Source organism: Paramisgurnus dabryanus, chromosome 11 (assembly GCF_030506205.2).
Source record: "Paramisgurnus dabryanus chromosome 11, PD_genome_1.1, whole genome shotgun sequence".
NCBI classification, from domain to species: Eukaryota; Metazoa; Chordata; class Actinopteri; order Cypriniformes; family Cobitidae; genus Paramisgurnus; species Paramisgurnus dabryanus.
In genome coordinates, this window is record NC_133347.1 from 3,376,221 (window position 1) to 3,403,536 (window position 27,316).

A 27,316-nucleotide genomic window follows, 5' to 3' on the forward strand; every position below is an offset into this window, starting at 1 on the left:
TTAAATTTAATTGCATTAGAAGAATATGTATTACCTGTTTATTTCAGTATCATAATTACATATTATCTAAATGATTTTTAAAAAAAACAGTAGAATCACATATCGCATATTTTCGCAATACCGTGCAGCTTTATTACAAACCTATATAAATTTCATAGTAGGAAGATATTTGTTTGTGACCAGACCGTATTGGGGCACCACTGACTTTCATTGTATTTTTTTGCTACTATGAAAGTAACAGGGGTTTTTTGCTTCCTGCTTGACTCCAAATATCTCACTTTGTGTTAAGCAGAACAGGTTGGAACTAGGGATGTTAACAATTAATCGATTAATTGTCGCTAATAATTAAATCAATATAACTTGACTAGCAAGGTCATGCACGTGTGTGCGGCCTCTGCGCAAAACACATAAAGCAGGAGAAAAAAAATAAGTGAGCGCAAGAGTTAAACTAGCCATGATCACAACGATGCTCGATGCCAAGCACACACCAGGCCTTTGGATGGCTGCCAACCAGTGGCGGCCAGTGACTTATTTTTTTGAGGGTGCTCGATGCGAAGTTTGTCACAACATATATATGTAGCCCGTCATGTGTGTGGTTTACATTTTTCAAAATATGTGTTCTGCGCAATCGAGAGACCGTGTGTGCATCACGTGTCTTGTCAAAATTAGTGCCTTATGATAAAAGAGACGCTCACGTTTTCCAGATAATCACATAATCTCATGCGTAATCAGAGTTTACTGTTAAGGGAGTGTCTTGCGTGTATTTTGTGAACGTGAGCGTCTCTTTTATAATAAACAGTTTTGATGTGTGTGCAGCAGGCACTTATTTTGACAAAACACGTAATGCATATGATTCACATGACGTAACAAACACATATTTTGAAAAAACAAGCAACACACATGACACTCCGAACACTTATTTTGAATTTGCGCCCCTCGGATGAGCAGTCACGAGCCGCCACTGCTGCCAACGCAATGCGAAAAGTGCCCTTCGTATGTTTCTTGGATATAATTGCAACAATCGTGTATCAACAACTCAAGAGTGAGGTGAAGAACAAAAAATAACACTTGATGATAATGAAACCTTTTTTTGGCAATGGATGCACGGACTTGCATGCGACTGTTGCCAGAGTCTATAAGCCATTATATTCCATTATGAGAAAAGTTAAAATGAATGATTTTATCAAAACACCAACTACATTCACTCATTTTATTATCACACTAAAATGCTATTTAGATTTTAGACAAATATAAAAAAAAAATCAAATTGCGTGAGGAAGCTGGTGTTTTGATTGCCATTTGCGCACACTTTTGTGTCATTGGCTATGTGCTACTGCAGTAAAGGCTTATTGCACTAATACTGTTAACAATTATGCGATTAATTGATTGTTAACTTAAACGATCATCGAATACGGGCAATTGCATAAATTGACAGTCCTAGTTGGAACAATTTAAGAGTGAGTAAATGATGACAGGATTTCCATTTTGGGATGAACTATCCCTTTAATTCTCATTTAATTCTTTAGTTCTCAGTTGCAGCGGCATGAAGCTTTGAATTAACTACTATCAGCGGCTTTAATAACTCATGCTACTTAAGTTTGCAACTTCACCATACATATTGAGTTCAGATTGATCATCTGTCTGTCTATCTATGGTGGCTACATTTTGTCTATCCATCTTCCTAACTTACTTTATGTGAACTTGACTTTCTACGTATCTGTCTAGCTATCTGTCTGTCTAACTAACTCTCTTTGTCCATGTGTGCTAGACTGTCTACTCATCTGACTCTATACCAGTGTCTGAACACTAACCACGCGTGACAAGTAAATAAACACGTAACATGCTGTTTGTTGACGTCATTCATCACACGCACCTGCTCCACTGTGGCCGGATCCTCTGACTGCAGTCTGGCAGCATTCTCGTACTCATCCTCGCTGTTGTACCCGGCTCCTTCCTCCTGCTCGTGGCTCGGACCACCTCCTACCCCGACACCACCCCCGCCTCCTCCCCCCGCCGCCCCGGGTCCGGTCCCTCCACCGGCCACCCCACCGGAGCAGGTCGCTTGTCTCCGCCTCTTACTGAGCCCGGGCCCCGAACAGCATCCTCCCATCCCACCCCCGCACCCCACCCCGCTCGACAGTTCGCCTCGACCCCCGGACACGCACGCCATCCCGCTCGCATCCCCCGGGCCGACCGGAGACCCGGCGCCCACCGGCGGAGGAGAGGCCTGCTGCGGCCGGGTACTAGATTCGTTCCGCCTGTCCTCTCTGGATGCCGGCGGAGCGGCTTGATAGGACCAAGGCGGCGGAGAAGCCCTGGACCTCGTACCCGGCCGAACGCCGTGGGAGTGCTGGTGCGGGTCGGAGCCGGTCCGGCGGTCGGGGTCGTCAGGGTGATCCGACACACCGACCGACGAGCTCGGTTTCTTCTTCGGCAGAATCGTCATGTTCGGCGAGGGGGGTAAGGGGTGACGCTTCCTCCGTTTTTACGCGATTAAACGTCCGACTCGAGCGTCTTTCGCGTCGTGATAATCGCTCCCGTCACCGCGGAGCGTGTTTAATTCAATGCGAGCCGATTTTGACGTTAAAAACAGCGGACAACGGAACAAAAACAAACCGTCTTCCCGTCCCTCCGTACTGCTGTTGCCACAAAACATCAACATACGGATGACGAAACACGCACGTCACTTCCTTTCCGCTGCTTCCTTTGCTAGGCATAATTTTGAGAGGATTTTCGGATCTACCATTCATTAAAATCTTTTGTTTATATCTGCATATGGACGTGTTTAGTCATTTTACATTGATCCACTGCCCTCCTCTGGTATTATGGAGCATAATATGTTTATTATATGGACTGAATAAACTGCCCACAGTGGAAATACAATCACTGCATCACCTCTGTGTGAAGTCCAGTTGTTAGATGTTTTTTGAAGATTTATCTTTAAACAGACAGTAGACATTGACAAGTGTGTCCTAGCAGAGTCAGGTGCATTTAAAATCATTTTTCCCCAAGCAGTCTCACTTCAGTGGATGTTGGTTATCACATTTACTATTAATAGACGTGTTTAACATGTTCTTCACAGCAGTGCTATAGAAAAACCATTCAGTACTGTGAAGAACATTTCTTTCCTTTTCGTTTTTCTCAGTCGCTTTGAAGCATTTCGCAAATCAGAAATTGTTTTGGTCAACCTCCACATCATCAAAGTGCAGAATATAAAAGCAAATTCTCATTGTTTTGGAAAGATGATTAGGCTATGTACAATTGTCTGCTGTTTCCTACATTTTCAATTGCTTATGTAATTATCATCCAAATAAATTATAGTGGTTTGTGTTGAATAGTCTTACACCTCAAAACATTTAGGAATTATTTCATCATACAAGACATGTCATGCAAAATTGTTGATCTTTGTGTCATAATCTGTTCTGTAAGCATGCTTTCCATAGTTTTTTTTAATGTGAACTGAATTAAAGGGATAGTTCACTTTATAATAAAAATTCTGTCATAATTTACTCATCCTCTTGTTGTTCTAAACCTGTAAGAATTTATTTTTCCTGATGAACACAAAAGAAGATAATTTGAGAAATGATGGTAAACACACAGCAGTAAGTGACCATAGACTTCCATAGTAGAAATAAAAAAGTATGATTGTACCATCAACTGTGTGCTTAACATCCTTTATCAAAATATTTTCTTCATCATTTATCACAATACTTCCAAAAATATTTTTTCCAGAAGTCAATGGTCACTTACTGAATCATTTCTCAAAATATCTTTTTTTGTGTTCATCAGAAAAAAAAAATCATACAGGTTTAAAACAACATGAGGATGAGTAAATGATGACAGAATTTTAATTTTAAAGTAAAATATCCCTTTTTTAAATGACTATCAAGTGAATCTTAAACATTTTGAGTTACAGAAAATGTGACATTTCTTACAGTAAACCTTTTTGATTTTGTAACATTTTATTTGTACTTTTTTCAAAATCACAATATGTGTAATTTGTTTAGAGAAAAAAATGTGAAAAAGTTAATTTGTCCACAGTTTACATCAAAAATACTGTATATAGAACCATATGTGGTGCTAAAGTGGTGCTATATGACCCCCGTATGGTTCTTCATATGTGCTATAAAGCACTAAAAATGGTTCCTTTAAGACAGTGTTTCCCAATCCTGGTCCTCGAGGCCCCCCTCCCAGAAAGTTTTAGATGTCTCCTTATTTACAACACCTTATTCAACTTAGCCTCCTTCCAAAATGGTAAACATGTCTCTCTAAGAAGCTGATGAGTTTAATCAGGTATGTTAAATAAGAAAACATCTAAAACTTTCTGGGAGGGGGGCCTCGAGGACCAGGATTAGGAAACACTGCTCTAAGATTACGAGCCAAGAACCACTTTTAGTGCTATTTAGCACTGTTTGTTTAAAGAGCAATGCACCATTATTTTTAGGTGTGCATTAATGTTTAACAACCAGAAAATGTCCAAATAACATTTGTCTTCATTTTAAAGTGTATGCCTATTATTTCATCAATTTCAACCAACAAATTTCTTTTTATCAAATGATATGTCTAAGTGTTGTGTTAACTTTCTTTAAAATAAATGCACTTGATTTTATATTTTGATTACAATTGATCAATCAGTGTCCATTCAATGTTCAGACGTAAAACGTCCAAATACTTTTTGAGACTGCGTGCATGTTATTGTATCTCAGAGGTGAAGGATCTTTTTGTCATATCAGAATCAATAGTCTTAACGTGTCATACTCATGGGAAAACAAGTTGTTGCAAACCACAGTATATACTACATCTTATCTGACGACACATTGTGTCTCTTAGAATATAGAATTTAGATAATGACAATGACATTGTGTGTAGCATTAAACTAGAAACATTTGGGAGATTTCCCGAACAGCGCTTATCCTAGTCCCAGAATAAAATGCATGTTTGAGTTGAAAAACACCTTGCAATGACATATCTTAACATATATCAGTGCCATTGGTTTTCTTAATATGCACACCAGTATTGTTTTTTGTAAGGTTTGTTTGTATAAACTTCTTAAATGTCGTAATATAACCAAGGCCTAGTCCTGGATTAATCTAAACCCTGTCCTGGAAATTGCCCCTATAAGTGCAATCTGTGAACAGCCTGCTTCAGACTCAAATCTCTTTTTGATTTGAAAGAGAAATATTTCAGGCTCAGCAAATGTTGTAGTTTGTATATATTTAATCACTTAAGGGAGAGAGAGAGATTACATTTTTGAACTGATTTAATTGACTGTGATACAATTAAACAATCATAAAATGATTCATTTCCATAAATAGAGATGGAAGAGCATTTTGAATTCATGAATAACCTCAAACTGTTTGTATTTGTACAGATTATTTACATCAAGAAAGAAGAAGCTTTATAGTTGTGGTGATATTGTGTTTATTTCTTTCAGGTGTTTCTTTAGACAGTAATTTCTCCTGAACTATTAAGCACGGACGTCACAACACGCCTTAACAGTGTAAAACCATTATTGTTGACTTATTGTTGAAATATAACAATAATATTCTATTACAAAATACCCTGCTATTCACTGAGATACAGTAACTTGTGTAAGACGTCATTAGTGTTCTCCACCACCAGAGGGCAGAGGTGTTGTGATATATTTCATGTTTAATCTAAAGTGACACTTTCTCTATTCGTCTTTCAATAACAACACACAATTTGATTTACAGTCAATGATGAAGGAACATCTTAAAAACATATGACAGGTGTATGATCACCTTAACATTTCACATGAGAACTGAGTACTAACATGCCAAATTGATCTGTATGAATTGTACACCAAACTAATGACTAAATTTAACATTATAAAATTAACTAAACAAAATTAAAGTATTTGTCAGTAATAACACAATAATGAAGCATACATGTGATGAAAATCAAATTAGATACTGAATGTTTCCTTCACCGTCCATCAGAGCAAAATTTATGATGACATCATCTTGTTTGCAATGATGAGAGAGATACTGAACATCTCATCTTTGGTTCAAAAAACATACATACAGTATATAAAAAGCAAATTTATGAAAAACATCTTTTAAGTTGTTATATTTAATCAATATCTGGACAGATGTGTTAAGGCTAGCACCCCGCCTCTCCAAAAAAGCAACCATGACCATTTCCATTGGTTATTGTTTTGTGGGAATAAACCTGGTGGTGTTGGTTGAGGTCTTGTCAACCAGCCTTTACATGATATCTATTTAAAAAACAACATATGAGCATGTCTTGCATAACATTTGTGTTATCAATATCATACAGCATTATGTAGAAATCTCACAGGTTTAATGTAACAAACAAATTCTTTGCTTGAATATATTTAAAGTGAAATGATGGAGCGTAAGTGAAACTAGGCGAGGTAAAAAATAACACAGATTTCTTTCAATTTTCTCACGCCCCACGCACTCCTCTTACCTAATATACAACATCATGCTTTAACAAAGAAACAATTGTGTGCATATTGAATTTGGCAGCCGGTTTAAATGAGAACTGAATCAATTTCCCTGTAATAGCAATGCCAAATGCAAAATGAGGTGCAAAACAGACTCAATTATTGGTGGGACAAGAGAAAAGTGAAACCCAATGAACATTATAGGCTAATAATAATTTACATTTTCAGTCAGTACTAATAAACACGCATAATCGAGCGCACTTTTATAAATATGTATTTTAAAAGCTATTAAAATGAAAGGGTATAAGCACAGGACTGCAGTTGTGCTCCAAAAATGCATTTTATATAACAGCAAATTAGTTTGCGATATATGCATAGCACCTGGCAGGTTTGGTTTAAGTTTAATTTGAATTACAATGCAGGTGATACAATGTAACAGGCTGAAGACGATGGAGGAAAATGAACGCACGTCAATTTCTCACACCTGTGTATTTTTAGAAGACTTGAAAAAATTTAGTGTGAGAAAGCATCATGCAAGACTTCATGCAAAAACTCCCGAATCTGTGAAACTGATGTCATGTGATTTAATATGTGTTAGGTGATATAAATAGTGCCGATCTGTGTTAGTGTTGATATAGGATGTTTAAATTATACAAAATAACATTTATGCATGCTTAACGTTGAATTATTCCCAGAAAATACAATGCAGTGCAAAAGCATAAAATGTGTTTTGCTGCCCACGTATCTGTTTTATCTGTACGGGTGAACGAATCACAGTTGCAACCAAGTGTGCTTGGTGGTGTTGAAGGGTACCATCTAAAAATACATTTATCTTTCACAATGACAAATCAATAATACGTTCTTGTCCTTTATGTACAACATGGTACTGTTTAAAACAGTGCAGCTACCACATGTATGTTTTTGAGGTGTCTATCTGTGAGTTTTGAGGGTCGACCGGTCCCTCTTTCTCTTTTTCAGTCTCCGTCTCCCAGAGGTTAATAAGAGGTGGATAAAGCTCGTTCAGAGGGATGGAGGTCGTGTGCTGCATATATTTTTTAAGAGAGTGGTGACAAGATTTCTGCTTCATGCGCCGTCCCATGTAGAACACCAGCAGTGCCATGATGCATATGGCGAACATCGAACCCATGACCGCTGCCAGGGCTACGTTGGTCGGCTGGGCGACCATTTCCACGGCAAAGCTGGCTTCTTTGGTGGTCACGTTGATGCAAGAGTGCTGGGTTTGCTCCGTGGCGGCCATGGTTAGGCAAACCTGGTACTCCGTGGAAGGAAGCAGATGCGTGAGGTTATATTCTTGAACATCTACGGGGACCGTTGCGGTGTAGCTAATCTGTGGATTGTCGATCTTAACGGTGGCGCTTAGCCACTTGGGTTGTGCCACGTCATGGATGGTGGAAAGAGCAGATGGGTGGACCTTCCATTCCAACACAACGGACTGGGCATGGACGATTTTTGCCAGGACTATTAAGGATCCCGTGGTGTTCGTCCCTTTGCGATGACCTCCGCCAGTGCGATGTTTGCCATCACCGAAGTTAATTTTATCGACATACACCGAGACACTCCGAGTGTCTGCTCCTTCGGCGTTCCAAGCAACGCACGTGTAGAGTCCGGCATCCTCCGGTTCGATGTGGGGGATCTCGAGAGCTCCTTGGTTTTGCATCCGGTGCTTTTTCTTGGTTCCTTCGCCCTCGTTCAAGGATGGTGAAATTGATTCGGAAGTAACTTTGTCACCGGTTGGTGTCACCCAATAAAACTGTGGTGCAGGATCAGCCACAGCCCAGCAGTCGAGCGTTAGAAACTGGCCCACGGTGACGTTGAGCTGCGGTGGAAAGGCATGCGGGGAAATTAGAGGCAGGCAGGTATTGGTGGCCGCGTTCCAACTCGCAGACACCACTTCCTGTAGAGACTGGCCAATGAGATGAGGTGGGGAGGCACAAAGAGTTATTTGGGATTCTAATAGTTTGAGACTCGATTGGTTGCCCAGGACCGGTCCCCAATTGGAAAGACAATCGCACCTGAGTGGGTTGCTATGGAGACTGATTTCATCCAGAATTGGAAAAGAAGATACAGTCTCGCGGGGCAATAACGCAAGGTCGTTGTTATGGAGCAGTAGGGTGCGCAAGCTGCGCATGTTCAGGAAAGCAGCCCGGTCCAGGAAAAACAGGTGGGGGTTGTTGTAGAGCTCCAGTTTGGCCATCTGCGGAAGGTTGGAGAACGCACCCCTCTCCACCGCCACCAGTTCCTCCATGTTGTTCAGACTGAGCTCTTCCAAGTGAGGAAAGTCACGGAAATCACCTTCCTGTACGCGGACAATTGGGTTCTTGTTGAGGTCAAGAAACTTGAGGCTGGGAAGAACGGCGAGGGCTTTCCTCGGAACAGCCGTCAGCTTGTTATCGAAGAACGAGAGACTCTCCAAATACTCCAATCCGCGGAACGCACCTTCTGGGATTTCCCTGAGTCCCATTCCCGCTAACACCAAACTGTGCAATTTTGAAAGGGGGTGAAAGTTCATGTCCCGCAGTCCGAGAATGGAATTCTCCCCTATCATTAGGATCTCCAGGTTGGGTAGGGCTTCAAACCAATGACTATCGATCGCCACCAGCTTGTTTGAATTGAGATGGAGCCTCAACAGGGACCCCAAGCCAGAAAATGCGTTAGGACCGATAGAAGAGATCTGATTGTGGTTAATATAAAGCTCCTCTAAGTTCACTAGATCCTTCAGACACGAATCCGGTAGTTCCTTAATTTGGTTTTCCTCAAGGTAAAGTGTAACAAGTTGGCTAAGGTTATTCAAGCCGACGTCTTGGATTTGTGTGAAGTGGTTCTGTGAGAGATCCAGTTCTGTGAGATTGACCAAACTCTGGAGTTCTGAGGTTACTCTGGAAATGTTGTTGCTCTGAAGAAGAAGCACCTGAGTATCAATCGATATATTCCAAGGGATTTTGCTCAAATGAAGTTCGTTGCAGTCCACGGTCTTGGCTTGATGGTAGACCGACTGCGGCGTGTACCACGGGCGGGTCTCGCAGACACATTGGGCAGGGCAGAAGGGAATCGCAGAGGAACAGCGACACGCAGCCAAAACTAAACAGACTGTGAGCAGTGAAGTGGAAATGGCACTTCTCTCCATATCGAGGATCTCTGGAGTGCTGCGCCCAGTTGGTGGCTGACAGTCGGAGGGAAGATTTCTACAAAATGGAAGACGGGAACTTTCTCATCCGGCCCTGCAAAATGAAAAAGAGAGAGGTCTATAAATCATGCATTGCTTATGATGTCTGCCAAGCGACAATGATGTTAAAGAAACTAAAAATAAAACCTCTCATTAAGAGAATTGTAAAGAATTTAAACCATATTTTCCATATGAAAGCTGTCCATTAAACACAAGCCTATTGCAGTTTTGTGTGATGTACAGATCATGTCAATCATTATTCCTTTACTCCGTGCAACTTCAAATCAAATATGGTGCCTATGACACACGGATGTCGAAAATCATTGCTTCTCTCACGACAAAACTTCAAATGCATCACAGGCAGAGCTGCATTCTCAGTTGCATATATTATTTGACTTTCAGCGAGAAATGATTAAAAATTCTCTCTGGTCATATTCAGATTTAAAACGTAGTGCATGAGTCGCATGGATTGCTTATAAAATGTGCTTCAATGGTGTACACAGACAGACTGCTTTTTCCTTTTTAAAACAAAAATAACAACATAAGTGTGAATACTGCAAAAAAAGTGTTTTTCATGTATGCTATATATAGATGTTTATTAGAATCAGTTGCAGCAGATGCATAAAAAATATATAAATTTTGCTCTATTTACGATCACTGTAAAACAAATCTAAGTATATATTAAATGAAAAAAATGTAGAGAAGTGACATTTTTAATATCCCACAATTTCCTGCACGTCGTTCCCCTGCGAGTGCTCATAAATCCTCTGATAATTGATTATTCAGTCATCTCTCATTTTAGTCAAAGACAAAGCAATTCATGCAGCGTCGTAGCGGCCTGCATGCAAAAATACACCTGACAAACACATGAAAGGAGCCACACATCAAAGCCTGAGCGTGCACATCGCCTGTCTCAATAAAACATAAGTCCGCCTGAAAGAATGGCAAGATCTTGTAAGCATTGAGTTTAACAGCTCTCAGAGGGCCTGTAACTGTACGGCCGGACAGGCAAAACGAACACCAATACAATGAAACAGCACTTCATCACACTTTAAACATCCGTGGGCTTTAATATTTCTAGAACAGAAGCGTTTCAGATCTCAAGAGCATTTAGCCCCAAGCATTTTGACCACCAACTAACACGTTTGATTTTAGGAAATAAAAAACAAGAGATTGGCCCTAAACATAACCTACATTCAGTGATGCATGGTAGCAAGCATCAAACATCTCAGGTTTTGTTTCAAGAGTTTAAATAGGATTCTTTAGTGATGGACTATGGTTTGATCCTCCTGTATGCGCCCGGGTTTGTGATTCATTGCTCCCCTGATTGCCGCTTTGTGCTAATGAGCTGAAGTGATCTGGCAGGAGGTGCAAGAAACTATCAGCTGTTAATAGGGCATACAACGTGACTTATACGGACATTAAACTACTAAAACCCTAAAAAAATACAATATGTCTTCTATATACTATTGCGCCATTGAATAGTTTACCATATTCAAAATTTATTCATCCTTATGCCATGCCAAAACATATTTGGTGCACTCCTCCATGTATTGAAAGTGAAAGGGGACTGGCAGGCTTTAAAATAAAGATCTTAAATTATATGGTGCCAATAGATGTTATGCATTGTTTATGATATGTTTGTGATGATTTTTTGTCATTTTGGAAGTTGATAACCCATTACATCATGACAGAAAGTGTCAGGGAAAATATGTTTTGTGTTACATAGAAAAACAAACTTGTACAGGTTTGGAAAAACATTGGGTATAATGATGATGACAGTTTTTTGTGTTTTGCTGAATTATAGCTTTATGTCAGTGATGTCACTGATCTCTTTTCATGATCTGTTTGCTGTATATGACAGATGTCAAAAGAGATCTGATGAATGACAAGTGTTGCACAGACAGAAAGTGACATATATAATGTGCACCAAAGGTAACAACTTTGTTCAAAGCATAGCGCCTGAGAGGAACAAAGTTTTGTCTCTCGCATACATCCTGATCACACATTAGAAGATACTAGACTGATGCAATGGGGTGCAATTTCCTTTTGTGTTATGTTATGCACAAAATAAGACACTAACAAGAATAACACAGGGTTTTTTAAACCTTGATGTTGAATGTGTTTGTTTCTAATGATTCTAATGATAATGGTGCACAGCACTGAACATCTGTTCATCTGAAATACTCAAAATAAAAGACCACGGTAGATAGATAGACAGATGTAGATATAGAGAGAGACAGAAAGACTGATAGACAGACAGATAGACAGCTAGATAGACAGATGGATAGTCAGACATATGTAGAGATAGACAGACAAACAAACAAACAGACAAAGATGTAAAACAGATGTAGATATAAACAGATAGACAGACAGACAGACAGACAGACAGACAGATAGTTAGACAAATGTAGATATAGACAGACAGATATATGCAGATATAGACATACAGGCAGGCAGATGTAGATATAAACAGAGAGAGAGATAGTAAGACAGATGTAGATATAAACAGATAGACAGACAGACAGATATATAGACAGACAGACTGGCAGACAGACAGACATGGAAATTCAAACAGATGTAGATATAGACAGATAGACAGACAGATAGTCAGACAGACAGACAGATGTAGATATAGACAGATAGGCAGACAGATAGACATACAGACACAGATATAGTAAGACTGGCAGGCAGACAGACAGACATAGAAAGTCAAACAGATGTAGATATAGACAGATAGACACAGGTATAGATAGACAGACAGATGAAGATATAGACAGACAGACAGACAGACAGACAGATGCAGATATAGACAGACAGACAGAGAGATAGACAGACAGACAGACACAGACCTAGACAGACAGGCAGATGTAGATATAGACAGACAGACAGTGAGATAGATGTAGATATAAACAGATAGACAGACAGTAAGACAGATGTATAAACAGATAGACAAACAGACAGACAGATAGTCAGACAGATGTAGATATAGACAGACAGTAAGACAGATGTAGATATAAACAGATAGACAGACAGTAAAACAGATGTAGATATAAACAGATAGACAAACAGACAGACAGATAGTCAGACAGATGTAGATATAGACAGACAGTAAGACAGATGTAGATATAGACAGATAGACGGACATACAGACAGAAAGTCAGACAGATGTAGATATAGACAGACAGACAGGTGTAGATATAGACAGACAGTAAGACAGATGTAGATATAGACAGACAGACAGGTGTAGATATAGACAGACAGTAAGACAGATGTAGATATAAACAGATAGACAGACAGTAAGACAGATGTAGATATAAACAGATAGACTGACATACAGACAGAAAGTCAGACAGATGTAGATATAGACAAACAGACAGGTGTAAATATAGACAGACAGTAAGACATATGTAGATATAAACAGATAGACAGACAGTAAGACAGATGTAGATATAAACAGATAGACGGACATACAGACAGAAAGTCAGACAGATGTAGATATAGACAGACAGACAGGTGTAGATATAGACAGACAGTAAGACAGATGTAGATATAAACAGATAGACAGACAGTAAGACAGATGTAGATATAAACAGATAGATAGTCAGACAGATGAAGATATAGACAGAAAGACAGACAGCAGGTGTAGATATAGACAGACAGGCAGACAGGCATATGTGGATATAAACAGACAGATAGACAGACAGACAGACATGCAGACAGACAGACATTGATATAAACAGATAGATACATATAGACAGACAGACAGGCAGGCAGACAGACAAACAAAGAGACAGACAGACAGACATAGATATAGACAGATAGATACAGATATAGACAAAATCTGTCTGCAAAATAAGCCAATAAGAGATTTTTTACACAAAGATGCCAGCTGTCTATTCCCTAGAGTTTTGGGGGTCTTTTAATGTCTGTGAAATATACTTTTATGTGCTGCGATAGTCCTGTTCACTGCTTAGACTCCACTGACTCTACAAATAAAAACAAAAAAATTCACCCCATCCTAAACCACCCCCATGCACACTCTGATCTTCTCACGCATTGAACACAAATGATCTCCCCTGAGAGAGGTGTATTGAAGAGGGCTGAGATGAGATGGGGAAGGGGGAGGGCGAGGGAAGGGGTGTGTCCCTATCTGAGACCAAATATGAACATCAAAGAGCCTCATACATCTCATATACCTTAAAGACTTGCGTTGTCACAATGCATCATTCTGTGCATGCAAGTTCAGAAAATAAGCACGAAATCATTGGGATTGTCCAGTTGTTTCATTTCACACCTAGTGCAGAAGGATTGGATTTTAACAACTATGTATATTTTATTATTTGTTTTTTTTTTGCAATCACTGCACTGATGCACAATAACTGTTCTGAATAAGACTAAACACGTATTCACTGTACGTACAAGAGCACAAACGCTCTTAATTTAATTTCATGTGTTGCATTTGAAACAATGTGAAAGAATGCAATTTATAATGCGACTCAGATTACTACATTAGGCATTTTTGCTATAAAATAAAAAAATTCCAGACTAAGGAAACATCAGCTCAAAGAGCAGCCATCTTGGCTCAGCCCATCCTGATGTTACACAGATCAGATCATCTTTAGCATTAAAGAAAGAGTATTTGAGAGAGATGGTGGTTCATCTGTGAAAGCATCGGTCTGGCTTTAGCGTGTCACACTACCAAGCACGCCTGTCTGATCATATTAAACAGCGGGATGGTCGTTCAGGACGTAACCCCACCGGTCTCTCTGCACGGCAGGAAACGGGGCCACCTTGCCTGATGCCATGGCAACCTGAAAGGAAGAAGCAAAAAGGACCAACCCTTGGGGCTTCCTTTTACATATGTGTGAGGTTGGACACACATGCAGACAGCTGCGACAGAGAGAGAGAGAGAGAAAGAAAGAAAGAAAGAAAGAAAGAAAGAAAGAGATGAATGAAATAGCAAGAATCACCCAAGAAGGTTGCAGAATCTGGAGCATAACTACACAGTTGAGAGAATACAGTAATAAGGCCCTAAAGGGCATCCTTTCTGAGGGGGGGATTTTTTATTAGATAAAATTTGTATTAAAAATGTAAATTTACAAAAACATTACTAAGAATTTAAGCGTGTTATCAGAGCCGGCCCTAGACCTTCAGGGGCCCTAAGCACAGTTTGGTCGGGGGCCCATTTGACCGTTTTAAATAAGAGCCTAAAGAAAAGAAATGACTACCTTCTAACTATACTGTACATATTATATCCACTATGTTATTTTTTTTTAAATGTTGTCTATAAAATTATGTTTTAATTATTCTATGTATACTGTATATGTTAATTATCTTTTTAATATATTCATGGGAAGGCAAGCTGCATCTCAAACAAGCGTAGTCTGACAGACAATGATCAGGTGATGAGTGACATCATAGGGTCAGTCAGGGTCAAGATTAGCGGGGAACTCGCCATAATGAAAAACTAAATAAAAAACAACTGTGCTTATCATGATAACTGATAAAGAGCGCTTTTGATCAATTTCTTTTTATTTATTTTATGTTACTTTTAATGTATAATTTTTTTTCAACCACTAGCTGGCAGTGACTTTAGGGGGCCCTCTGCTGGCCACGGGGCCCTTTGCAATTGCAAGTGTCGTTTAGTGGCTTGGCCGGCTCTGCGTATATAGCGAATCCAAATGTGACCCTGGACCACAAAAGCAGTCGTAAAGGTAATTTTTTATCATTTACTTTTAAACATCATCTGAAAGCTGAATAAATAAGCTTTCCATTAATGTATGGTTTGTTAGGGGAGGAGGGTGCAAAAAATTTAAATATTAAGAAAATCACCTTTAAAGTCGTCAAAATTAAGACCTTGAACAACACATATTACTAATGATAAAAACATTTTTGATATATTTACGGTAGGAAATTTACAACATATCTTTTATATTATATATTATATTTTTACAAAATATCTCATGATCTTTACTCAATATCCTATTGATTTTTGGCATAATTTTGACCCATATAATATATTGTTGGCTATTGCTACAAATATATCCGTGCGACTTATGACTTGAATTTTATAAAAGCGGGGTGCATGATCTCTGAAAGCCAATGTTGACATTTGAAATCACCTAAACATGCACCTACCCCAATAGCGCCCTACACATATGCAATCCAGGCAACGATGTTGGTTAGTAGACACGCCCCTTACTGGTAGTCGGACCGACTCACTTTTCCAAAGTGTTTTCAAAAATCATGGACCCATTAACTCTTTCCCCGCCCTTGACGAGATAACTCGTCAATTAAGAGAAAACGCTTCCCTGCCAATGACGAGAATTTCCGGCTTTCCGCAATACTGCTATTATGCACCAGGTGGCAGACTTCCGCAACTTATACAACACGGAAGTAACGCCTCGCGTGAAAGAGAAAGAACTCTGTGTATGTTTTAAAGATTGCTCTGCCTCTAATCTCTATTAAAAGTCCTTCACAAAAATTAAATCATCTCAGCTTTTTGCTCAAAATTTGGTGTTTTTGAAGAAACTTAGAGAGGTGATAAAAAGAGAACTAATGAAGTTAGGATGAAACATTTATTTTTGTTTTCATTTGATATATTGTTTGTTTATATATTTAAAGAAGAACATTTTCTGGAAGGCATTAAACTTTTGTGAAAATCATGAAAAATGCTGGCGCTGGCTGGAAACTTTTTTTTAAATGCTGGCAGGGAAAGAGTTAACCAAATATTTGAAAAATGGACTTAACATTAATATTTAATATTTATAACATATTTTGACATGACAATCCACACACATGACAATGTTGCCCCCTCAGAAAAGAAGTCACAAGCTGCCACTGGTAATAACAATAATTATTTATTTTACAAGTGCACTTTAAAAATGGCTGGGTTATTTTTGACCCATAATTGGTAAATATTGGACAGAACACACTGCTGGGTTAAAATTAATCCAATGCTGGGTTGTTTTAACCCAACAGTTGGGTTATTACACCCCATGGTTGCATAATATCAACCCAGCCCATTGGGTCATTTTTAACCCAGCACGGGGGAATGTTTAACCCAGCATGTGTTCTGTCCAATATTTACTTGAAAACACTGTTTTTCAATATTTTACTATGTTATTACCTCAACTTAGATGAATTTATAGACCTATCTTTATTTGTGTAACTACTCATGTAGCAGTCTTTAAATAGGGAATACATGGAAGTGTTTGGTGGCTTCTAAATTCATCCTTGATTTCCTTTAAGAATTTTACTATAGCAAATAACTAAGTATACTATAGTATTTTCTCATGCATGTGGGACGTGTCCTATTATACAGTATTAAATGAATAAATGCAACCAATAGGAAAAACACACTGAATGGTTTGTGTTGTGTTGTCCTCTAGGACAAATGTTGGTTTCTATAAAAAAAAGTTGCATCACTTATCTCCAAGTCACGCAAAGTGCACTGAATGGCTTACATTGTAATTTAAGAGAGATTATCCAACCAGCTGTCCACAAGTCTGGTGCAAACTTCTACCGTCACCTCTTTTGAGTTTTACATTTGCTTAAAACAAAGCCTACAGTATATCTTACATATTAGCTGCCCGCATGCAAAACGTATAGCACATCGTCATTGTAGTACTGCAAACCAATTGACAGTATTGATATAAAAATGTTGGTCCACGTGACTAGATGAACAAAGTGTTTCTTATTATTATTATTTATATATAAAATAAATTGGCATTGAAAAGCAAGTAAGACAATGGCATTGTGAGGCACAGATGTGGTGTAATACAGTACAGTTATGAGAGATTAAGAGCGTGAGCTACCGATAACACTCTCGAGCTAATCTGTACTTTCCTTTCCTTTATATTTGCCATGCCTGAACACATCCCCTCACATCTGCAAACGTATCGGAGACGATGAAAAATTCATGCATGGGTTATTAATTATTGAGAGCACTGCAGGCGGGTCTTTAATTTTCGTGCTTTTTGCTATTCGGTTAAAAAGGGAAATATCAGCTGTTAATTGGTGTGAAGGAGAGATGCATCTGGGCCATCGCAATTTGTCAACACCTTGTGACGGCACGTCCTCCCCCTGCCCTCCATTTCACTCTAAAGCATTCCCAATTTTAACTTACACCTGCCAGACGCTGTATCGCAATTCACATGGATGTCCTGGGCAGCACAAATGGTTTCATTTATATAAATCTAGCGTCTATCCAAAACCTAATTTAATTGACAGTGAGGAGGGGTGATGCATACAATTTGGTACTGAGTGTCATTAAAATCCAGTAAACACAGTTTCATTTGCAAAGACTACATAGCAATCCAAGTAGTGCAACACATTTCACCTATTGCTTACATGACTATTTCTACACCCGTACCAGTCAGAAGTGCATGTTTACGATCACACAAGCTTGCAATTTTATCATCATCATAAGATCCTAAGCTGTGCGAAGAACCTAATAAACATTGAAAATGTAGACTGGAGCTGATTCTGCGCTTAAATGAAATGGCATGGATGCTAAATCAAAGAAATACCAGTGTAAGCATCTTTGAAAGGAAAACAACACTTAACATTCAAAATTTAAGTTAAGTCAATAAATGCAATTGGAAGTTATTTACCCAATTACAGAGCTGCTTGGGAAAAATGAAACCGTCTAAATGTAAAGACCCAGAACACAATTCATGTGTAGGAGTGGGCTGAGTTAAATAGATTCATGAGTCATTACTAAAGTGTTTTACTTAAACATTACAGTTACAATTCTGGTCATATTTAAGGTTATAAAACTGACTGATGGTCAATCTCTGCATCAATAGCTATGTTTCCATCCACCTATTTTTATGCGCATTTTGGTTGCACATAAATTCAAAAAATTGAGTCAGATAAATTTCTTATCCAATAAGAAAACATGTGCATGAACTACGATGGAGCTGGGTCTCCCTCATCCCAGTTCTATTGGCATTTTGTAGTCCAGAGTTTCTGGAAAAAAACCTTGATTCGCAAAAAACTGGACGCTCACTTGTGCTTGGTGACTTATGTGATGAAGAATAAATGAATAATGAGAGATAGAAACACATTTGCCGAATACATTTTGACATTGCGAACATTAAACCCACGCGCCTGATCGTCTAGCTGTATCACAGACAAAGACATTGTCTTTATCATATATGGGGCTCGACGTCGCAATGCCCTTGCTGCTTGTACCCATAGATATATATAAATATGTGCTGTGCTGTGCTGGCCAATTGAGTGGAATGTCCGCATTTGGCGGCCATCTTACCACAGGCAGCTCGATCACTCGTATCATTGAGTTTAATGGTGCAGGTACTTTTAAATGACCATAACTACCGATTTTCAAAAAGTTTGGTTTGTTATAAATGTCAAAGATGTACCTATGACACTGCATACTTATACCAAAAAAAAAATCATGAATCATGTTAAAGCATCCAGAATTATAGTCACGTTAATAACGTTTGTAAGAAACCAAACTGTTTGAAAATTGGTAGAAAATTTAGCAAGTTATGGTCATTTAAAAGTACCTGCACCATTAAAACACAATGCTACGATTGAGTGAACTGCCTGTGGTAAGATGGCCGCCAGGTGATGACCTTAGAGACTCCGCCGTAAGACATCTAGCCTTTATACATATCTATGCTCGTACCTGCATCAAAAACTCACGAGAATTCGTACATATTTTACAAGTTGAGTAATTCATATCAATTCATACGACCACATTCGTAATTTTTGGTACGATTTGCCTTGACCCCTGTGACGTTGGGGATAGGTGCAGGGTTAGGGGTTCGTATCGTTTTTGTTTTTTCATGAGAATCGTACGATTTTGCACGATTAACTTCGTATGAATTGATACGAATTAGCCAACACGTAAAAAAAATTACGATTTCTAGTGAGACTAGGCTGAAAAATCTGCATTTCTTTTTCTGTGCCAAGCATTCAGTTTGGCAATTACAAGAAGCACTGCTAATAAATTAATAACTTGCCCAATCGTAACTTAATGCAGTCCTGTCTCCATGTTCTAAGCATGCATTGTTTTATTGGTTACCGATACCACCATCATTCGCTCAAACAACTTGCATCTAATTCGCATTTGTTTGTTTTGTTTGTTTGCAAATTTTTAAGATTCGCTTCACATTTCGAATTTTTTTATTTTTAATTATTTTTCAGTCATCGCACACCTCTGAAGTAGTTCCAGGTCTGTCGACCGTATAACAGTCCCATATCAGTATGCCAACTGAAATAAGTTCTTTATATTCAACAAATAAAGCATAAATAAATAAATTGAAAATAATGAATGAAATAATTCAAAAGATTTTAATTAGGACTTTTTGTAATTGGGAGTCGGACGCAGAAAAGTGAGTGAACGAGATGAGTCAACTGAGGCATGCAGAGCAAAAGAGAGAGAGAGGTGGAGTTGAAAAGCACCTCTCACGAGAAACGGACTCGCTCAAGGACGAGCCCAAGAGATTTTTCATGATGATTTGTTCTGGCCCACAAAAGACCTGATGTGTTTCTCCACCCACTGCACATCTCCATTTGCTTCAGCCCTTCGAACGAATGCAACGGTGTTGCTCTACAAACGCCACTCTTCAGTGCATTATGCAAAACAGACAGCAACACTTTTTCCCCTTCAGGCTGAAGAGACTCATTGTGCACCGGTATGGTCAGGAGGTGGGACACTTCAAACTGAGTCACTGCACACACAGCATCAACTCACACAGGACTTTAGTAACATTTTGGTTACAATCACCTTTTCTGGAAAACTTTGTGGTTTAAAATAAATCTAGCAAGCTATTCTAGATAGAAGCGGGCACTTTTACTGCTATTGCAACTTTTGATTAGCGGTACGAGGGCTGATTTTGGTTTCTACAAACAGAGGAAAAGTACAGTACAGTAAATATGCACTATGGTTATTGTGGCAGCATGCACATTGCATTTTATCGCCGTAATGTTATGCATATCTGAGAAAAGAATTGATTGGTTGGAGAAAAACAAGTTAATCTTGCACTTACATATAGAGCTAGATTGTTTTTGTTTCCCAAGCGGACCATGACTGTAACTGATGCTTCTGGTCGCAAGCACGGTGCATGCACAGTAACATATCATTTGTAGTATTTGTCGACCATTGCAGGCCAAACCTGTGGCAGCAATGTAGTGTAGACGTACATACACAATGGGTGATTAGGGTAAATTTACTAAACAAAGATCTGGAGATAAAATCTCACGATTGCTTCATTAAAACAATAAGTAAGAGGAAAAGCTGCCCAAGGAAATAAATCCACACTTAGTAATGAAATGAAGTGTGAGGTCACGTGACCTGAGAATGTAAGCATCCATTATGACTGCTCAGGGTTGCTGTGATGTCTCTGCAGCGTTCATTCATATTCCCACGGGCCATTTTTCTCCTGGTTTTCTGCTTTCGTTGTTCTTCTGCATGGTTTTATTTAGAGCAGCTATAATTAAACAGCGCAGTTTTGTTCCATGCATATAACCAGAAACATGAATGCAACTTCACTGAGGCTACAATGCCAGTATGCCAGCCGGCGCCTTTAGAGTTCAACCATATTATTTATATCATATTCAAAATGTGCTCAATATAAAATAAGAAAATATAACTAAGAAAATGCACTTTGGCATATGGTGTTGTTCGATTAAATGATGATCAAACACACCACACTCTTAAAATGCTTAAAAGTTTAACCTATGCGGGGTTGTTTCAACCCAAAATGCTGGGTTGTTTTTAACCCAGTGTTGGGTCAAAAAGGGGCAAACCCAACCAGCTGGTTTAAATAACCCAGAAAAGCATACACTGTAAAAATGTGGGGTTATTTTCAACCCAGCATTGGGCCAAAAGGGTGAACCCAACCCATTGGGTTGTAGTTTAACCTATGCAAGGTTGTTTCAACCCAAAATGCTAGGTTGTTTTTAACCCCCATGTTGGGTCAAAAAGGGGCAAACCCAACCAGCTGGTTTAAATTAACCCAGAAAAGCATACACTGTAAAAATGCTGGCTTATTTTCAACCTAGCGTTGGGCCAAAAAGGGTGAATCCAACCCATTGGGTTGTAGTTTAACCTATATGTGGGGTTGTTTCAACTCAAAATGCTAGGTTGTTTTTAACCCCCATGTTGGGTCAAAAAGGGGCAAACCCAACCAGCTGGTTTAAATTAACCCAGAAAAGCATACACTGTAAAAATGCTGGCTTATTTTCAACCTAGCGTTGGGCCAAAAAGGGTGAATCCAACCCATTGGGTTGTAGTTTAACCTATATGTGGGGTTGTTTCAACTCAAAATGCTAGGTTGTTTTTAACCCCCATGTTGGGTCAAAAAGGGGCAAACCCAACCAGCTGGTTTAAATTAACCCAGAAAAGCATACACTGTAAAAATGCTGGCTTATTTTCAACCTAGCGTTGGGCCAAAAAGGGTGAATCCAACCCATTGGGTTGTAGTTTAACCTATATGTGGGGTTGTTTCAACTCAAAATGCTAGGTTGTTTTTAACCCCCATGTTGGGTCAAAAAGGGGCAAACCCAACCAGTTGGTTTAAATTAACCCAGAAAAGCATACACTGTAAAATTGTGGGGTTATTTTCAACCCAGCGTTGGGCCAAAAGGGTGAACCCAACCCATTGGGTTGTAGTTTAACCTATATGTGGGGTTGTTTCAACTCAAAATGCTAGGTTGTTTTTAACCCCCATGTTGGGTCAAAAAGGGGCAAACCCAACCAGTTGGTTTAAATTAACCCAGAAAAGCATACACTGTAAAATTGTGGGGTTATTTTCAACCCAGCGTTGGGCCAAAAGGGTGAACCCAACCCATTGGGTTGTAGTTTAACCTATGCAAGGTTGTTTCAACCCAAAATGCTAGGTTGTTTTTAACCCCCATGTTGGGTCCAAAAGGGGCAAACCCAACCAGCTGGTTTAAATTAACCCAGAAAAGCATACACTGTAAAAATGCTGGGTTATTTTTCAACCCAGCGTTGGGCCAAAAAGGGTGAACCCAACCCATTGGGTTGTAGTTCAACCTATGCCGGCTGTTTCACCCCAAAATACTGGGTTGTTTTTAACCCAGTGTTGGGTCAAAAGGGACAAACTGAACCAGATGGTTTAAATTAACCCAGAAAAGCATACACTCTAAAAACTATGGGTGTAACGGTTGAAATTACTCACGGTTCGGTGCGTATCACGGTTTAAGGGTCACGGTTTCTGTACGTTTCGGTACACTTTGGTCACAACAGGCTTCTTTACAAAAATAAAAGTCTAAGCCGTTTTTAACCTCTGCCAAAATCAACATTTTCACTTGAGAGCACTTGTTTTATTATACTACATATACCAACTTTACTGTGCACTTCAAAATGATCATACAATAGCTTAGAACACTGGGTTCCTTTTTATATTTTATGCCACTTTCTTTAAGTTTTTTTCGCAGGAAGATCAGTTTGTTAACATTTAAACACAGAAGGCAATGTGTGCTGTTTCTGAGAACCGTTACACCCCTACTAAAAATGCTGGGTTATTTTCAACCGGGCGTTGGGCCAAAAAGGATTAACTCAGCCCAAGTTTAAGGGGGGTCCCCCCTAATTTATATTTTGTGCTTTATAGGGTGTCCCTCAATGCTTAGGAGGTCCAGGACCACCCCAGCCCACCCCCTCATTTCGAACACTGGTTTTAACCCCTTTTTGACCCATTGCTGGGTTGAGAATAAGTGAATTATAAAGTGTTATTAACAAAATATATTTTTTAAATTAACATTAACACTTTGGAGTGTAATTTGGGTTTTCAGTAATTATATTGCTTATTACTCTATAGTTCTTATGACTTTGAAAAATGTCATGAGAGAGAGTAAATGTGCACTTTTTAAAAATCCTCAGTTATTTTCAATTCAGCGGGGACAAAAGCAGGTGTTGGGTTAAATTAACCCACAATTTCATATTTATATTTGACCCAACAATGAGTTAAAACAACCCAGCATAGGTTAACCTGACCTAATGCTGGGTTGAAAATAACCCAGCAGTTTTTAGTACGTGTTTAATGTGGTTGGGTTCATCTTGATAAGGTATTAATAAGCTTATTATCGGTCACAAAGCTTATCGGTGACATAACAGCTTGACCTTCAAACAAACAAATCAACCTAATAATTTAATTTACAGTTGTCTGTGTTAAATATATTATATCATTAATGAACGCAATAACAACAATAAAAATGCAAAGCTTTCCAAAATAATCTGTGATGTCAGTAACTGCTCAGTGATTACTGTAATCTACATAAACAATACGCACAAACAAACATATAAATAGTAACAAACAATGAGAGGTATTGGTACAACATACAATGTCAAATGTGTTAATATGTCTTCATAAAGGATCACGATCTCTTTAAGCAGGTAAGCTAATGAGAATTAAATGATCACCTCCATTAAAACAGAGAAAGAGGCAAAAACAGAAAGAGACGAGCTCACAAACTTCACAGCACTGCCTACAGGAACTATGAATACACACCGCACATTTGCCCATTTTTTCTTTATTTTCTACGAAATGGTATCAGTTTGTAACTTTTGAAGTAAATATCACTACAGAAAATGCTTTGAGAGAAACGCCCTTACCTCCAGCGATCGTGGGATGGACCTGAACCGCGGTCTCACTGTCTGCGATTGTAGTAACGTTGGGCTAATGTGAGAAAATCGTCGCTTCAGCTGTAGGCAGTTGACTAAATATCTGCGTTTGTTTATTTTATGCTAAATATCACACACGCGCCCATCCTAATAAACCTCTCGGTGCGATTCAAACGTTGTCTAAGGTATGAAACGATTCTCGCATCTCCAGCATCAGCGCCAGCATCAGCATCTTCCCCTGATGCATCTTTCACCGCGCATTTGAAGCGATCAGACCACGCCCCCTCGCAGCTTCCTGTTACACGGTCATCAACCAATAGAATCGTCACGCCAGCTCGCTCATCCAATTAAATGTAGCGGGCGGGGCATCGTTCTATCTCATAGCAATGATGTAATGGTCGAGCGCTTCTGCGGCACCGTCAGGCGTGCAGAATAACCCCTGCCATCATCACTTAGGTCATCGAGTCTCGTGTTTCTGTCCTAGACAAAAGCATCGTAATGTGACATCATCTGACAATAACATGAATCATAACAAACACGAAGAAAAATAAAGGTTTTAATATTTGACCTATTCTTGTATGTTTTTTACTCAAATATGAACATTTTTAGTTATCTAAATTGTGAATGTGAAATCCAGGTTAGCCTTATATCTAATGATGAGATCAGGAGCTTCACAGTTGGATTTCAGTCTTTTTATTCAGTCAATATTAAAGATATCAACATTATTTTCACCAAATGTTCTTTACTTTATGTTGGATAATTTTATGAAAACAATAAATCACAAAAAAATGACTTTAGCTAGATTTTTACAGGTATCATCAAGCATTTATCATAAAATAATTTAATCTACAGTTTGCACATCTATTTCTCCAAAGTGTTTTACTGTACTTAAAGTAAAACACTACATTTGATCAGTATTTGTGTTCATGCACTGCTAAAAATAATTTTCAAGAAAAAAATCTTATTTTTTTGTCGTGTTTTTAGTAAAAATTTAATTTTTTTTAAATAAGATGCTTTTCTTGATGAGCAAAACAACCCAAGAAAATAAGTCTAGTTTTTAGACCAAAAATATGAAATTTAAGTGATTGTGTGCATAAAACAAGCAGAAAAATCTGCCAATGGGGTAAGCAAAAAATCTTGAATATTTTTCTTAAACACTAAATTCAAGAAAATTTCAAGAAAAATCTGCTTACCCCATTGGCAGATTTTTTTTTTTTGCTTGTTTCTGCACAAAATCACTTAAATTTGATTTTTTGCTCTAAAAACTAGACTTATTTTCTTGGGTTGTTTTGCTCATCAAGTAAAAGCATCTTAATTTAAGAATTTTTAGATATTTTTACTAAAAACAAGACAAAAAACTAAGATTTTTTTTCTTGAAAATAATTTTTTGCAGTGTGGAAGTCAAACCCATGACCTTTGAGTTGCAAACCCAATGCTTTGAACAATCTCAGTTCTTGTCAGCACAATAGCAATCAGTTGGCAGTTTTAAACATTTCATTGCATTTGCACTCTAAAAATGATTGACTTAACTTTAAAAGAATGAGGAAACCTGTTGCTTAAAAAAATACTATGAGGTATCCTTTAGTACACATGCAACAACGTCAAAGAAACCTTACGTACCATAGGATACGTAACAGTATTGAAATCGCTTACTTAATTTTATTTAATGCAACAAGTTTCCTCAATTTTTTTAAGTAAAGTCAACTAATCATTTTTACAGTGTGTGACCGTGACAGCTTCATCTCTTGGTTTAACTTTGTCATGATTAAAAGTCGAGATTGCAGGATGAAACCAATCACAGTCACATCTCCTCTCTTCAGCTCTTTAACACAGAACAGTTTGATCACATTCACATATGCTGTCTCTTTGTCAAATAAACCATTGGAGGCGTCAGCTTTTCTTCTAATAAACATTTGGCAGGAGATCTCATTTATTTGTGTGTGTTTTGAGCATTTTTCTGACACAGGATCTTCCTGCAGATACTTTAGGGAATGAGGCCTTAAAACAGCTTGAAATGAGCAACAAAACCAAGGGTGACTAATAGCTTCACCCGTGAGGCTTTACCATTGGAAGATAATGTTTACAGCCTCATTACATGAGGATAACAACTCATCTTTCTTCTCCGCCAAATTTAAGATTGTGAGTAAAGCATATACAGTAAGAGCATGTGATGTCATATCATGTCAGCAATCAGAAGATCATGGGTTTGATCCCACGGGAACACACACACTGACAAAATGATTAAAAGTGTGATGTAATGTCAATGTCATACAGACTGCTATCTCTTTATAGTTTAATCATGATTGTTATGCTTTTTGAACCTTTAACTATGTATAGTGTCATGATCACATATAATTTGTATTTTCTTAAAGGTGCAGTGTGTAAATGTTGGCGGCATCCAGTGGTGAGGTTGCGAATTGCAACCAATGGCTCAGTCCACTGCTCACCCCTCGTTTTGAAACGCATAGAGAAGCTATGGTACCTGCCACTGGAAAAACATGTAATTGACGGAGACAATTTAGTAAAAAAAGTTTGTCCGTTAAGGGCTTCTGTAGAAACATTGCAGCACAAAATGGCAACTTCCACGTAAGGGGACCCTCTGTGTTTTTATATTAAAACGACTCATTCTAAGGTAATAAAAACATAACGGATCATTATTAAAAGGTCTTTATACCCCTGATAATTTAGTTTTGTATATTATTTTGCATTTCTGTCAAGAGATCCTTCTAAAAATTACACACTGCACCTTTAAGTATCATTCTTCCTATTGAATGGGTGTAATCATTTTCTGGATTCAAAGTAAAACTTAGTTTGAGAACAGATTAAAAGATTTCAAAAAGATTATAAAAATATTTTACCTGGCTGAGCTCAATTGCCGTATCTTTTCCCATCCAGTAATGAAGACCGAAATCCTGTGACCTTCTCATGATCATTAAGACATTGGTTTTATTTGTGTTTAATCAGCATTAGCATGCATGCTACCTATTTACACTACATACCAAAAAATACAGATCCTCTGATAAATACACATAGATGCTTAAAACATTTAAATATTTTTTAGCCTGATACTTTTACATACCAA

At 38.4% G+C, this 27,316-nt stretch overlaps 2 protein-coding genes across 4 annotated transcripts in view; both read right to left on the bottom strand.

Moving 5' to 3' along the window:
* Positions 1 to 3,407, bottom strand: part of otud5a (OTU deubiquitinase 5a) — a 35,832-nt gene extending 32,425 nt beyond the window's left edge. The window contains exon 1 of one of the 3 annotated variants that reach the window (XM_073816196.1): positions 1,874 to 3,407. In XM_073816196.1, coding sequence (XP_073672297.1) covers positions 1,874 to 2,446 — 573 coding nt within the window. In that variant the 5' untranslated portion in view covers positions 2,447 to 3,407. The remainder of the gene's footprint in view (positions 1 to 1,873) is intronic. The other 2 variants (XM_065270276.2, XM_065270275.2) reach the window with 2 other exon arrangements.
* A 1,950-nt stretch (positions 3,408 to 5,357) lies between these two features.
* On the bottom strand, positions 5,358 to 24,499 carry LOC135730272 (leucine-rich repeat neuronal protein 1). Its single transcript, XM_065248131.2, has 2 exons — positions 24,226 to 24,499; positions 5,358 to 9,669 (listed from the first exon to the last, which is right to left on the bottom strand). The coding sequence occupies exon 2, from the start codon at positions 9,573 to 9,575 to the stop codon at positions 7,335 to 7,337; it is 2,241 nt and encodes a 746-aa protein (XP_065104203.1). The 5' UTR covers positions 9,576 to 9,669; positions 24,226 to 24,499; the 3' UTR covers positions 5,358 to 7,334.
* Between the last annotated feature and the right edge of the window lie 2,817 nt (positions 24,500 to 27,316).

Bases quoted from the DNA above. Each gene is read 5' to 3' on its own strand.
- LOC135730272 (XM_065248131.2), bottom strand. From the start codon at position 9,575: ATGGAGAGAAGTGCCATTTCCACTTCACTGCTCACAGTCTGTTTAGTT.